Here is a 16,633-nt window from a genome sequence, read left to right as displayed (position 1 = left end):
ATACGCAACATAATTTAAATTATAGATAATCGAAAATGTTGTAAGTAAAACTAAGGATTTTTTTATTGGCTTTATTTATACAAAAAAAATATTTTTTTTACCCTAATATCCAGAGCTGAAATCAATCATTAACACACTTTAGTTGTTTCTTAATCTATTTATGTATACATATAATATTTATTTTTTATTAGCTATTTAGTCAATATAGATTTTTTAACTTGTGTAATATAATATATTACAATACTAACTGTCGGTACCTCACTGTCGTGAGGTACCGAAGCTAGCAAAAGTGCGGGTACCGGACCCTCAATTTTTTGGGCTTTAAATATTATTTTTGCTTCGTTCTGTTCTTTTTAATCTATTTTTAAATTTAATGGTTGCAATTAGAAACTAAAATCATTGTGTAGTTGCGCGATTTATTATACAAAATAATGTAATTCGACTATGAGAAAACATTATATTGCAAATGTTGTTAATAAAAAAAATAGTATAGATATAATTTTTAATAAGAAAAAACGAGTTATTTTATTATTGTTAAAAGAAGTGCAAAAATGCTATATATTGTAGGTAATCATCATAAAGTACTGCACAAACTTACTTTCACCTATATACATATATTTTGACACCATTCGATTTTAGTGAAAACATAAACTAACATTTAATTCAAAGTTTACCACTAGAGTGGCAAGTGTGACCCAAAAATGTGCACACGTTTCGTTTCGTGAGTTTCTAAATCTCCGCTTTAGATTATATTTAATCAGATTAAATTCAGAAGCGTCCGATTCAAAAATGTCAGTCAACAATGGAAACAGTCTCGTAGCTCTCGTGGAGATGTGAACTTGCTTTGCAGAGTGGAAGTATTACAAAAAAGATCAATTGAAGTATCCGATCGCGGCGGTACAGATGGTGCAACATTCTTGGATTCACTTCACTATAGTTATATGGCAAACCTGTTGGCTTATACCGTGGAAAAGTACGTTAATTACAGAGAAGGCATAGATAGATAGATCTTGCTATCTAAGCTTGCTATGTACTGAGGGTATCAATCGTTTAAAAAATATAAAATATATGTATAGAATTAAATTGTATTTAACATATATCGTAAACTCAAGACGTATTTATTGCGAAAATTAATTTTTCTTTGCGTCTTTATATATTCAGCCTCAATTTAACATTATATTATATTATTTCATAACAGTATAACATCGGAACAAATCTATTTTAACGTTTTTTAATGGTAAAATCTTTAACCGTTTACAATCACCGAGCATTAAACAACGTGAGATATCAATTTTCAAATAATCGACTATTTAAAATTTATAAGAAATATTGTGTAATAAATAATAGATGTATGGATACAAATATAGGGTGTTTCTAACACTATTGTGATTATTAAATAATATATTAACCAGCATGCTGGTTAATATATTATTTAATGATCACAAGCGATTCCATAATATTATAATAGTAATCCATTTTATAGTTCACAGAAATATGATACTATAATATAATGAAAAAAACGAGTAATTTTATCTTCTAGGGAGTGAATTAGTATTGCACGAGTATAAAAATACTTTAGAAACCATCAGTGTCTCTTGGCGTTTTTTTTTGTTGAACGTTATTACGTCGTGTTCTCGTTTGTCTTTTTTTGTGGAATTGGTCTCGCCCATCGTTCCGTGACTCTCCTTCTCTTCCTAAGTGACTTGAATTTTTGTTTTGACCAAATGGCCAAAAATATCAATTTGGCGAAAAATAAACGGCTCACATGACCCAGTGAGCTTTCTTAATATATTCTCCTCATCATGATCTGTCTTTCACTCACGACGATCATTCGTGTCGTATAATACGTCTTAATGCTTTCAGTTTATTAATTTTTTATTGCAAAGTATTTGCCAATTGTTAAAAATGAACAAAAAAATTAAATAGTAACGTTCGCAGGCGTTTTTTTATTTTATTATTGTTTTACAATCGAAACCACTTTTCGAACGTCGGGTAGCGAGATGACTTACCAATAGTTGCATAGATCGTAAACCATTAGATCATAGTTATTGTCGAATAATATTGTCAAATAAAGAATATTTTATTTTTAAAGTCCACTATAATAAGACATCAGATTGACAAAAAAATTAGGAATGCCTAAATACAATTAAATGTGATCATTTTTTTATAAATAACATTGAAAATTGTATATAACTTCGCGTAAAACTTAATAAAAAAATATGCGATAATCAGATATTGTTTATAAAAAATTGTAACTTTAATTATATTAGTTGCAACTATTTTAAATTGGCAACAGCAAAAAAAAATATTATGAAAGCCTGATTTCAACTACGTTTTTCAAAACCCTAATGTCTCATAATAGTTTTGCCTATATTTTTTTTCTTCTAGGATTTTTTATAACGCAACTATAGATTTGTTCAATATTTTATTGATTTTTGGTTAAGCTCAAAGCTTAAATTTTCTTCTTTACATTGTCAGCAAAACACTACTAAGAAGAGTATAATCTTTGCTTAGCTACGATAAAAAAATATAATTTGTTTATTAAATATCTTTGTAATCTATACATATAGTACAATAATATTTAATAAATCTAAAGCCAAAACTCAGATTAAAATGCATTAAATATATGATTTATATTATAGTGTAAAAATGCAATTTATTATTATTTTTGGTTAATTTGTTAAACATTTTTAAAATCAAATTAATTAAATAGTATGTATATATGTACATACATATACATACATATGTATATACATTGGGTCCATATCTAATGTTTGTGATGCATATCATAATATACGGTTTATTTATTAATACTATTACTAATATAATTATTATTATTTCAATTGAGCCTCGCTTCAATTATCAGTAATTCATACTAACGACCTTCTGATTTACTAGTAAATGATTGATGCATATCGGATGTATTTTTTACTATTCCAAACTTGATAAAAACCAGGAGGATGAATATTTTTTTTCGAAAACGAGAAAAAGTGATGACATAGATCCAAAGATTACCGACACCTGTAATAGCCACCAGTCCAGCCACTGGCTCAGGTGACAATGACCTCATGAGAGCGATGATCTTTTTCCGGCCTCCATCACCGGCGATCTACTACCCGAAGCCGATTGTATGATATTATGAGCATGTAAATAAATAAATAAATAAATGTTTTATCGAACCATTGCAATAGTTAATCTGTTGATTAAACGACCAAGAAAATTACAGGCGTAACAATGGCGATAAAACTATATTGCGTGAAATTGCCCTTGGTTTAATTCACGCTACTGATAATCGTTTTTCTAATTCTTCTTCTATTTCTAATGATTATTATGACGATTGATATAAACCTTATTGATAACATATACCATAAATTAATACGCATCGGCAAAAAAATATGATAGTGATAACAATTATGAATCATTTATTATATTGAATCAATAGACGTGTGTTTTTTTAATATATTTAAAATATATTTTACTGTCGGTTATATGTTTAGTATGTAGCATGATTTTAATAGTAGCGTATATTTATTTTTAAAATGCCCAATACTGAAATTCTGAGGTTGCGGGTTCGAGCCCCAGCAGCGGCTCTCGAATTTATTTATAAAAAATGTGCTATTATAAAAAAAAACGGTCCCAGCTGCATTGTATTATATTGGTTATTAGTTATATTACACATAATAGTATATAATTATTATTATAAATATCACAGATTCTCATACTTTCAGCCTGGTGGTTAATACTTACTTGTAGATATTCATTATATCTGATTGATTTACTCAGTTGGTACAGATTTACCCCTTTGTAACGCATTGGGCTTACGCCTGTCAAAAATTAAATAAAAAAACGAATGGTATAAGTCGCTGACTAATAACCTGAAAGATCTGAATACGAATACCATTTCAATTTCTATCGTATCTAGGCGATCGGAATTATTGTTTATTATATAATTATAATTCCAATTGATCGTCACAGATTTAATTTACCTAGACTTTCTTAATTTTACAGATGAATATCGCGATGATCCAGGTCGAATATATTAAATAATGAAAATTCTCTAATAATGAACTATTTCTGCTCATAAAGTATATTTTATATGTATTCAATTTTTATTTACAGTTATTATAGTAAAATCATAAATTTACATGAAAAACTAGGCGTTGATATATTTTTCTTATAAGATCATATTTTTAGATATTGTATATTTTTTGTTAAAAAACATCGTTTTTTATTTTTTATTGTTGTCAGTGATAAACCGTTAAAATTTATGCAGAGTTCATCAAAGTATTACGCACATAAAATATAAGTATTGTACATGCAATTTTCTATATTTATTACCCATGCAAAATACAATTTATTCATAAAAAATGGTTTAAAACTCCAAATATTTATGAAATGTTCTTGATTGTTATATTTTATAAAATCAGAATTTTTTTAGTATTAAAAGTCGATATTTTTTTATTTTTTTAATAATTTAAAAATATTTTGATTGTTGATTATTGATTATAATTAATTGTAGCATAATATTGCATTGATTATATCAGTAAAAATAATATTCTCTGATATTGAAAGTCATTATAAAAATTATGTTAAATATTATTTTTATAAAATAATAGATATTATTGTTATGCGTTGAGAATCTTTTTTTTGTATTATGTTTTTACGCTAATTATTTTTTTATTTTAGTTGCTTATTATTTTGTGTATTGTAATAATACTATGTATTATTTTTCACGATGGTCCTAATTAAATTAAATATACAGTAAGTTTCAATAATGAAACAAATATTTATTGTTGATTATTTTTTTAATAATTTAATTTTGATTCGTTTAAAAAGCCCTGAGTGGACAGTAATGCACAAATCTGCTCAGATGGCAATCGAGAACGACAACCCAAATTCGTGAATGTTCAACCGCACGTTGCACATTAAACGTACACGTTGTCGTAAAATTATATTGTTATGATTTTATTTATTTTTTCCAAACCCATTCTTTGTATTCATTAACACATAATGGCGGTTCACATCGAAATGATTTATTATATTATTTTTGAAAACACAAAATTGGGCGCGCATAGATTAAACTCAATCTGGAATCACAATTTCCAGTAAGGCATAACTGTGTTTCTGTGAAAGAGAGACTAAATTTTAACTACTCCGTGGGAGCTGTTTTATTGTAAACGCGTTAGCTAATTACACGCCTCTTTCTTGTGTGGAAATACTATACATATGAATTTTAAGTTATGCACTCAAAAATGGCCTTCGGTGTTCAATGTGTGGTATTTGAATTCTTGTGTAATGATTTTCCTTGTTTTCATACAAAAATGTTTTCAATTAGCATTTTAAAATAATAGATATAGATCTATACAATGTACGAGTTAAAAGAATCAATTAGTTTTAAATGTTTTTGCAGATGAGTGTAGTCTATAAATAATAAATTTAGATTTTTAAAATATTTTAAAATATCTCATTACACGTTTTTATAATTTCGTGATAAAATTAATTAGTTACGATATAAAATTAATGACTGAAAAGTTTTACTTGTTATAGATTTGACTTTTAAAAAATAAAAAAGTGTGAAGAGAAACTTTTTTATTTATACATGAATAAATATAATTAGATAATTATTAAACAAAGTGTGAAAATATAATAGTTTTAATATTAAATAGTAATTTAGTTTCTAATATGAATTTACATATATTAATGAAACAATGAATTTTCCGGTAGAATCTATCGATTGATTATTTGCGGGAAATCGTTTTTCTATTCTTTACCCTTGAAAAATATTTTTTAATTGAACTTTTTTTACTAAGATTTAAAACGTTGCATGTTTTATTTTATTTTTAACGTAAAAAAAATACATTTTAGATATGATATAAAATATAACTAGTCTCACTATATATAAACAAGAATGTTGAGTTTTGTGTCTAAGTGTTTTTGATTATTTTGAGAATTTTTGTGTCTTTGTGTATAGTATATTTTTTTAAGAAAGTTTAGCACTACAAACGTAAAACCATTATCAATTAGATTATTATTGCTTTTTTAAAAAATGACTATCAATAGACTGTAATCGTGGAAGTGTGATTTTAAAATTAGGTATTTTTATCGCTCATTGAAATTATATTATATTAGCGCATCTGTAAGTAACCCAAGTTTATCGCAGTTTGTCTGTATTGCTTCAAGATCTAAGACATTGATAACTAATTAAAATGCAAAGATATGTTAACCATCTCCTGGCATGGTTCAAAAAATAATCTTTAGAATCTATACAAGTATATGGCACGCAGAACTCGAAGCTTGTTTCTTTGTAGTGCATATTTACTTGTAGTACGGTAGAAAGCCAATAACCGACTCAGCGGCTATTTGCCATTATGCAAATTTGTCAACATTTGCATAATACTAGTGGGTAGTAGTAAATCATGACAAGGCCCTTATTCAATATTGTGTCTTATGCAATTCGAAATTATATAGTGCGAAAGTGATCATCGATGCTAATGAAATGAAATGTGCTACGAAAAAAAGTGAGTTTAGAAAGTGTGCGGTTCACACCGCTGGACATTTGGTGCGAAATTTGTATGAATTATAAAGTCAAATAACAATTAGCTCTTTTTGGGTAGCATCTGTTAATTATGAGAGATTTGAGTAAATGTGTCAACTGTAGTAGTTAATTGGTGATGCGGTGTTAATTGGTGGGCGAAACTCTCGTTTGTCACTTTTTTAATATTTAAGATGCGTGTGCTTACAATTTACGTTTTAGTCATAATAAAGATAAACTTTGTATTCACTTTTTAATTACCATCTATAAATTTATTGATGTCAAGAGCTTAAAAAATAAATTAGTACACTAAAATATTTTTACAATATACTATCAACAAGTCTTAAACAATGATTTGATGTAAGAAAAAATGTGTTGAAACTCATTTTAATTTTTTTTATTAAAATTATACATTGTATATATTTTTTTTTATTTTTCATTAAAAATTATATTGTACTTATTGTCTAGTTCTACTTCGATAAATCTTCTCGATCACTTTCTTTGCTGTTAGTATCCTTCAAAGGATGTCAGAAATGCTGAAATCTTATTGGGGTGGCAATTGAATTCAACTGCTAATAACCGCATTTATATGTATTTATATGTAATACATCATCAAGACTCAAATAATTTGGAAGGCTTGGAAGTGTGACACAACTTATTCGATATGTATATATAATTATATTTTATTATTATTTCAGGTGGTCTATAAAAGCTAGACGAAGATGGTGAGCGGCGCTGGAGACTATGGCAGCGGGAGATTCACGGCCTCAACCGGTTCCACGACGACCGGAACTTCCGCAGGCTCTGGAACATCCGGCGCCACGACAGGAGGCAGCGGAGGGGTCCGAAGGGTCCGGCTCAGAAGACCCTTGGCCCCTTCCACCTTCGGCTTCAGCGTTCGCGGGGGCAAAGAGCACTCCACCGGCTTCTTCGTCTCGCGAGTGGACCCAGCTTCAGAGGCGCACAGTCAGGGGCTCAAGGTGAGATTTCCAAAACTAATCATTAGAGCTGCTTTTCCTTTTCTCAATCGGACAATGGAACAATATCAATGAAATGTTTCGAAATGGCTTCCTGGCAATAAATTTTTAACAATACGCGAAAATAATATGAAAGCAAGTAGGACAGCTGCACTGGGAATGCGGTCTATGTATTGTAGAATCCAGTTTGAACCCTTGCAGAACCGGATCTTTCTCTAATCCGATTAGTTTTGAAATAGCGCTGATTTTTATATTAAAAGCTGTAACTAAATGACTTTATAGATATATCTCCCGGTTGTATTTGATCGCTATATTTGTAGTTTTTATTTTATTAAATTTTATTAGACTAAAACTAGAATTATGTACTCATATTTTAAAACAAAACTGTATGGATAATGCAATTTAAAATTAATATTAAATAAAATTGATTGTGGTCTTATATGCAAATTTTCTATAAATTAATTCAATACATGTGATCATACTATTCCTACGATTTCATTGGGAATATTTTGGCTAAAGAACCTTACACTAAAGATCGCTGAATCACTTTTGAGAGCAAGTGGAGGTTCTCTCTACACGTTAACGACATCTGAATAAATTTTCTAGATGCTCAGCTTTGTTATGGGACGCATTTTACTTTTACGATTCGTTAGCGTCCTCTATGATACTTTAGCTTGCAGAATTCTTGAATTAGTATTTAAAATTTGAAATACCAAAATAATCATTTAATTAAAAAAGTTCATAAATGGTTCTTGAGTTTGAAATAATTCCTGAAGGGGACTTGTGTTGCTCATATTAAAAATATTTACGACTATTTCAATAGTATGATTCAATTTTTTGTACAATTTTTTGGGAAAACCTAAACATTTACAGTTTTTTAATTAAAGCCTTTTCAAAATCAGTGTATATGACATCTCAATGATTACATATATTGAGATTTTTTGTTTCGAAATTGGAAAAAAACAGATCAGATTCGTTGCTGATCTCGATACACGAAAAACATGGTTTTGAGCAATCAAATATCCTTCAATATAGTTTGAAGCATACTTATTAAGTATGATTATAACTGACGTATATAATTTAAAGATCTATTAAAATAAAAAACGTTTATATCTTACGGCTCCCAAAATAAAAATAAAAACCCAAGGCTCTCGATAAATAAGTTTTAAGAGAACAATAGTACATTATTTGCTTTAAATTATTATACAACGTTAATTTTTATTTTATTTATGAATATTATGTAGATTACTTAGATATACATAGCAAATAAATATATCATATAATGAAAAAAATGCTTATTCACATAGTTATGTATTTGTAATGAAGAGAATGCTTACTTATTTTTTCTAAGGATGTGTTTTCTGGTATTCTTAATTATGTAATAAGCGCTTATATAAAAGCTTAATTAAAAATATTAAATTTACTGTTTAAAAAAATATTCGCAGAGCCTTTCTTTAATATATTTAATATATTTTTAATATATTAATATATTTTTACTTTTATATATTTTTAATATATATATATTTTTAATATATTTTTATTTTTAATATATTAATATATTTTTACTGTTTTAAAAAATATTCGCAAAGCCTTTCTTTAATATATTTTTTTTTATATATTAAAAAGTATGATCAAAATAGAATACTTATACATTAAAATAAAATTACAATTACCTGAATTAATGTTGAGCAATTTTTTGATCTATAATACCCACAAATATTGTTTATATTTTAAGGTCTTAGAAAACGGTGTTCTCAGTCCAACTAATTTAAAAATACATAGCATAAAAAAATAGAAAAATAGAACAGTTATTTCGAGATCATTCAGTAGAAATGCAATTTCAGTAGAAATTGCATTTCTACTGAATGATCTCGAAATAACTGTTCTATTTTTCTAGCTTACTTATATTAAAATATCACTTCACCCACTTAACTATATATAAAACAATATATCTCTTTCGTATGGATTTAAAAGCATCTAAGATGAATTTACAATAAAAAATATCTTGTATGTATAATATTACACATAAAAAATACAAAAAAGAATTAATAAAGTGTTTAAGAAACATGTAATTGTGGGTCACGTTTTTAATAACTTGGGAACGACAAAGAAGATTAAAGAAAGAGACAATATAATATATGTAAACCCCAAGGCTATGATATGAGTTATTAACTGACAGTTTTGTCGAAAATGAGTTATAATATCTACTAAAATAAGTTTAGAGCAAAAAAATAAGCTTTTATGTGAAATCTTGAAGTGTCGTATTCAGGCTAAAAATGTTAATATTTATTGGTTAAAAATATTTTTTTTATTATGAAGGCTAAGTACGTCATTAAGCAAAAAAAGTTAAAAAAGTAAAAATCCATGCACTGGATAATATATTATATTATATACATGAAACGCTAAATTATCGGGGGTTTATAATATGATTCCGTACAAAATTAACTATAAAAAAAATATAAATATGTATAGATTTTTTTTTATTGAGTACTAAACTATTTTGTGATTTAAAAATTTTACAAAAAGTCTCATATATTATTTAGGAAGCATTTGATAAATTTTTCTAAACAAAATTTATAAATAAGATCTACTGGCGTCTTTTCAAAACATTGTTTTATATCTTAAAAATAATCTTGAACTACTTATATTAAATTAAATTTAATCTTGAACTACTTATTTAAAATACATACATAAAATATAGGTAGTATGTGTTAACTTTAAAAATTGTATAGTATTAAAATAGTATCGTAATAAAAAAATTAAGTATGGGGAATAAAAATACACATGTGCACATCTATAAATAATAATAAATATAAAGCAAAAAAATGTAAAAAAGAGCACTAGAAAGACATTTTGTACAAAAGTATTGAAAAATTTAATAAACCCACTGTAAAAAATAATAAAAACAGATTAAATAAAATATGTATCTTGTAACTCAATGTGTATGTCAATTATATTTTAGCTAATAATAATAAACTATATATTATACATACAAATATATAACTCAACTAACCTTAGTTAGTATGATTTTTATGATTATCATTGCATTTAAAGCATTTATTCTGTTCGTGCTGGGTTCCTTTGAAATATAATTAGTATCACAACTAATAGTAGATCTTTTACTTTATAGTTATAATAAATGTATTTTTTTGCCAAATTCTTTCGCTTTTATTTAACGAATTTATCTCATTGTAAATATATTCTTGATATTCTCCTTTATCGTGATAATAATTTACTTATCAAGGAATTGCACATATTTAATTTAATAAATATTTTTTTTTAAGTTCAGTTAACATTTCTTTATACAAATAATTTTACCGTTTATTTGAAAAATCACACTAAACTTAGTTTAATAGGTATTATTAAGTATCTTAGACAAAAATGACAGTCAATATTTTATGTCCTAGTCTTGAGGGTTTTTTGAACATTATATTATCTCTTTCTTAAATCTTCTTTGTCGTTCCTACTTTATTAAATGTGATCCATTGTTTCTTTTATTTTTTTATTTTTTAATAGCAAATTCATCTAATTTATGTAAGAAGTTATATGATTTAAATTATCTCCATATGAAAAAAAATTATATATAAAACTATGTTGTTTATATATAAAAAGGTATTGGATAATCTTCTAATAAATGTCGTATTTTCTTAATTAAAGTTTTAATAATCAGTCCTGCTTTAATTACTGGACTCAAAATAGCACGAATTTTTAAAAAAATCATCAAAAACTCAATCATTTTATACTAAATGATCGAGAGGTGGCAGAATGTTATTTTTTTAGAATAAAATTATATTTTTAATCTATAAAATAAAATTAGACATTGAAGTGTGGTTTTTTGTTTCGTTATAAAAACAAGAATCGTTTAGGGATTAAGTAATATAATAAAACAAAGGTTTTTAGTATAAGTAAGGCAAAAAAATATTATATTAATATTTGCAAATTAAAATAATAAAACAGTTTTTTCGAGATCATTCAGTGAAAATGCAGTTTTCTATTTTTTATGGTATCTATTTTTAAATAACTGTAATGCCCATTAAAATTGCTTGAATTGAACTTTCCCTTGACGTTTATATTTTTTATGTAAAATGAATGATTCACAAGTAAACGTGTTTATGTTTTTTATACTATATTTTAATTGATAAGATGTCTGACTTTATATTATATTTTTTTGATATGTTTTGATAATTTGCTGTCGAATTTAAACAAAGGTTCACTTTTGAGAAACCTCACATTTTATATTAATAATTAATTGTAATAATATTAATAAATTTAACCATATGCAATAATTTATTTATTGTAAATAAATACAATAAAAAAAAGTACAGTTCTTCTTTGTAGATCAAGTATCTGCTTGCTCTTGCTAAAAGCAAATTTAATAGTGTGTGTTATAAAAATAATAAATATCAAAATTTCATAATATAAAATAAGACATATACACACTTTCTATGTTATTTTACGCATTGAATTTTGTTTTTGAAAACAGAAATATATGCAATCACTTATCAAAGTCAAAATCAAATTGTTCGAGCGAAGCCACTGGCCCACATTTTCATACAATGAAAAAATCCAGTTAACTTTTAAAAATATATGCTTTATTTAATTATTTATTTACTATATTAGATTATAAATTAACGACTGTGATTTTGGGATTACTGTTTTATCAATAATTGTAAACAATTTCCAAATTCAATAGCACTTCTGCGGTTACTTTCAATGGCGTAATGAGCAACAGTTATAACGTTTGTTACAAAGCAAACAGAATTTGCCAAATGTTCCACTTTCGTTTGTTCCGCGTTTTGTAGTTTTTTATTTGCATTCAAATCTCATAATCTTGGAATTGCAATAACGCAATATTATTCCAAAGGCCGGAGACCTAAACAAAATACATCAAGATAAATCACCAACAAATGTTCAGAACTAAACCCAAGAACGATTAATTGTTCGTTTGAGTCATTGAAATAACAATTATACTAAAAATGGCTAATGCTTAATTGTGTACTTGTTTTGTAACTATTGATTGATTGTTATGAATTCTCATATTTGCATTAAGATTAATTGCTATGCACTCATTGCGTATTCAATCAATGGCTGAAACTATTGTTAAATACAAAATATCTTTAAAATATGATAGTATGATAATATGACATATTATTAAGAATTTTTTAATGACTTAGTATTCTATATTGGTACTGAATGTACAAAAAAGAAATTTAGCCTTGGACAAATTTATTTTTGTTTAGTTAGTGTTAAGCTATTGCTGATTTAACTAATATAATACGCCTTTTTATTACATTACAATATTCTAAGCATTTAAAAGCAGTACTGAATTTTAATTGTTTAAGTTCGGCAATGATTAAAACAGTGGCGTAGCTATGGGAGGGCGGAGGAGCGGGCCGTCCCCGGGCGGCCCTCGCTTGGGGGCGACATATTCGCGATGGAATCGTCTAGTGTGGTTCTGAACACTGAATAAACTAAAATTTATGTAAAACTACGAATAGCAAGAGCTTAACAATAAGCAATTTATTATTTTAAGAAATGCTGATTTTATGACCCTGCAAAAAAATGTATGGGGGGGCGGCAATTTTAAGGATTGCCCCGGGCGGCACATAACCTAGCTACGCCACTGGATTAAAATAATTTTATTTAGCTTTTTTTATTACTAAAAGCCAATTTCTCTCAAATTTTAGTTATTTACTGTGTAATTTGAATAATTTTATATTCTTATCGCATCTTCGCCATTTTATTATATATTTTAAATTTATTTATGTTAATGAGATTCAGAGATAATACAGACTCGGTTTGTGCAATTTTTAATGTATAGTTATTTTTATACTTAGGTATCTCTTCCAGAACTTTTGCTATTATATTAACAGTTTTACATACAACCAGGACTAAATAAATTTTCAGGTCTTGGCACGTTAGTGACAAATACCTGTAAGAATTAAGTTAAAATCCGAAATGAGAGTGTTTTTTATTTAATTTCATCGGAATTAGTGATTATTATGTAATTTTAATTCCGATCGATTATTACAGATTAGGTTTTCCTAAATTTTCCTAATCTCACGGATGTGTATCATGATGAATAATTTAAATAAAATCGATCGTGCATAGTGACATATTGATTGTAAGCTATAATTGTAGATACAAGATAATAAAATATACTGATTTAGTTGTTGATTGTGTTTACTTCGTTGCTATGTTACAACAAAATATTTTTAATCAATAAATATTAGCTTTTACCTGCGTAATAAAAAACTAGATTAGTAAAATAATATTTTAAAATTTTGGTATGACATGAAGCTCCTTTTTATAAACCATAATTTATGGTCATATTAATTAATACTAATGATATTTTTGTAAATTAATATATTATAAACTATAGATATTTTAATTTGCAATTGCATAAATAATGCAGTAGTTACATTTGTCTATAATTGGCGTTTTATTTTGTCTTGTTTTTTGATAGTAGCGAATTGTTGCTTAGTTTTAAATCTTTCCAGAAATATGAAGCTGCTTTTCTTCTTTTAAATATGTCATAAAAATCGTTTCTTTAATGAATTGCATTCTATAAATGCGGATTTGTTATTTTGATGTAACAAAGCATTATCATGTAGTGAATGAAGTAATTATAAGCTTTTAGCAAGTCTTTGCGTCAAAGAGACAAGACATCTCTCAGTTAATGTGAATTTATTGTGCTTTTATCGATCGTTTAAAATACATTGAATTATCCAGTAAGATACTGACTTTTATCTGAAATTTAATTCCGCGAAGGAAATATTTTACTCATACCAAAGAGTCTTTTGTGCTATTTGGAAAATATTTTTTTGCAATCAGTAAAAAAAATAAAAATGTTATGGTTGCAATTAGTTTAGTTTTTATTATTAATGCACTTGGAAAAATATAGTAAAGTCGAAAAAGCTCATTATTAAAACTCTTCTTTTTTATAACAAATGTTACATAAGCAAACATATTTGCTTATGTAAAAAGGTCATAAAGTATGGTTAAACATAAAAGTTCAGAGAATATACACTGTATATAGAATATTTTTCTATCTATAATATATATTCTAAATAAAACAATTTTTTATATATAATATATGTACGAATAAACCAAAAATTATTGACTTATATGTAAAAATTTCTAGTTAACAATATACCAAAAACAGCTCTAAAGCTAAATTGGATGTATGAGTTATATATTGACGATTTAAAAAGCAACTCTAATATTTAAAGTATTATTTTAAAAATTATATTAGATAAATTCTTAATTTAAAAATAGAAAATATAATATGTGAACACAAAAAAGTTGATTGAGAAGTGCGCATAAAGAGAGTGGATATACAGTTTTAATGATTCACTTCTATTTATGAAGTAAATTATTGATAGCTGATTTAGCCACATGCTATAAAGAAGAAAAAGATTTTTTTTAAATGGCAAACATTTCTCATGTAAACATTGTGGGTAAAAATTATTCTAGAGAAACGTATTAGAAATGAATGCACGATAATTGATTCACATTTTTGCAATAAGTAGAGACTAGATATTTTTATTTATTTAAATAATATAGATTAAAAAATGTTTATATAAAAGATCTTTTATTTAAGAAACATTTTTTTGTAATATTAAAAATAATTTATAAAGAAGGGCTCTTGAAAAGTCGATACATATAAATAGTGCCAGATCAATATTTTACAATTATTTGCGATAGTTATTTTATTAAATAAATAAGGAATATATGCAGTAGAAAATAATCTAATTATTGTATCATAACAGTTGATTTGTTAGTTAGAGTAGCGGATTTCTCAAGAGACATCGACGCGCGGGGTAACCGCAAATACGCCGTTAAAAGGTTTCATAGATTATCTGCGAATTTTGCGTTTACTATGAGAAAATAGTAAATTACGTACTTAAAGTGAACGTAATGTAACTGGGTAAGAGCAGATGCATTGTTTACATTTTATTACTTGTTAATTCGGTTGCGCAATGCGATTGTTCGATAGGCGAAATCGTCGAAAATATCTATAGAGAATCGTTTTAAGAGAAATTTTTTTGTGAAAAAAAAACATAACGATGTTGCGCAATATTTATATATATATATATAATAAAAAAGGTGTACTGCGCAAAAATTTCGACCGGAAAAACGAGTGCTTTTGCGCATGATTAATACGCAAAAGGTTAATAGAAAGTCTCCATTGATGATGATGATGATCGCCAGAAAAATCTAGAAGCATAATAGACAGAGATGAAAGTGCAACTGTAATTTGCGGCTGTGCGTAAGAAACTGGTCGATATTTATGTGTGAAATTATGAATGAGTTAATTCATTTAACTATATGTAATTGATTATTTTAGACCGGAAAGAAATCGGTGTTCATGAACTGCTATATTTATCATAAGCAAACTGCGACTACACTTATAATTATATTTATATAATTATTACCTTATACTATTTATATTATTGATTAATACTTACTTACGCAATATTGACTTAGGTTTAAATAATGTTTAATGCTGATTAGAAATTGAATATTGAGTAATTTTTTGTAGTGATTTCACTAGCGAAGCATAATTTAAATTAAGAGCCTGAAACTCGTGATGATTTAAAATATTCTACGCAATTTCTTATTATTTCTAATAACTAATTTTATGGAACAATTAGTATTAGTAATAACCGTTTATATGTATATATTTTTATTAGCTTAAGAGATATCTTACTTTTTCTCATATTTATTTGTCGTAGTTCTTTTACATAGCTTAAGAATGTCACTCTCATAAAATAGTTGTACGGAAGTTAATCCTTTTTCTCTTTAAGCATTTACCTTAAAAACCAACTCTATAAGTTCAAGATCAAAACAAGCAAAACATGTTTACTTACAGCATATCTCCACTGACCCAATTGACTCCACGTTTGGTCAGTGCGAGCTTTTGGTCTGGACATTCGTGTCTGGTAAAGTAGCGAGTGAGCGTTAGAAAGAATGATGGGGGTGGCAAAAAATGGTGAGAGTAAATTCGAAACTCGTATGTCTGGTCATACACTCATACACACATATGAACATAGATAGACACACCTGTTTGTTTCGAAGGGCGTGGAGTAGAAACTAGATGATCGACTTTCACTCGGTCGCC

General features: G+C 26.8%; 1 protein-coding gene across 3 annotated transcripts in view; it reads left to right on the top strand.

Annotated features, from left to right (window-relative positions):
• LOC148233490 (uncharacterized) overlaps positions 1-16,633 on the top strand; it is a 63,962-nt gene that overhangs the window by 12,104 nt on the left and 35,225 nt on the right. For all 3 annotated transcript variants that reach the window (XM_088189724.1, XM_088189723.1, XM_088189722.1), the window contains exon 2: positions 7,231-7,512. In XM_088189724.1, coding sequence (XP_088045850.1) covers positions 7,255-7,512 — 258 coding nt within the window. In that variant the 5' untranslated portion in view covers positions 7,231-7,254. The remainder of the gene's footprint in view (positions 1-7,230; positions 7,513-16,633) is intronic.

This window comes from Plectrocnemia conspersa, unplaced genomic scaffold (genome assembly GCF_051122295.1).
Source record: "Plectrocnemia conspersa isolate PC_06_02 unplaced genomic scaffold, ASM5112229v1 ptg000008l, whole genome shotgun sequence".
Taxonomy (NCBI): Eukaryota; Metazoa; Arthropoda; class Insecta; order Trichoptera; family Polycentropodidae; genus Plectrocnemia; species Plectrocnemia conspersa.
The sequence above is the reverse complement of the archived record's forward strand: the minus strand, read 5'-3'. Positions and strand labels throughout refer to the sequence as shown.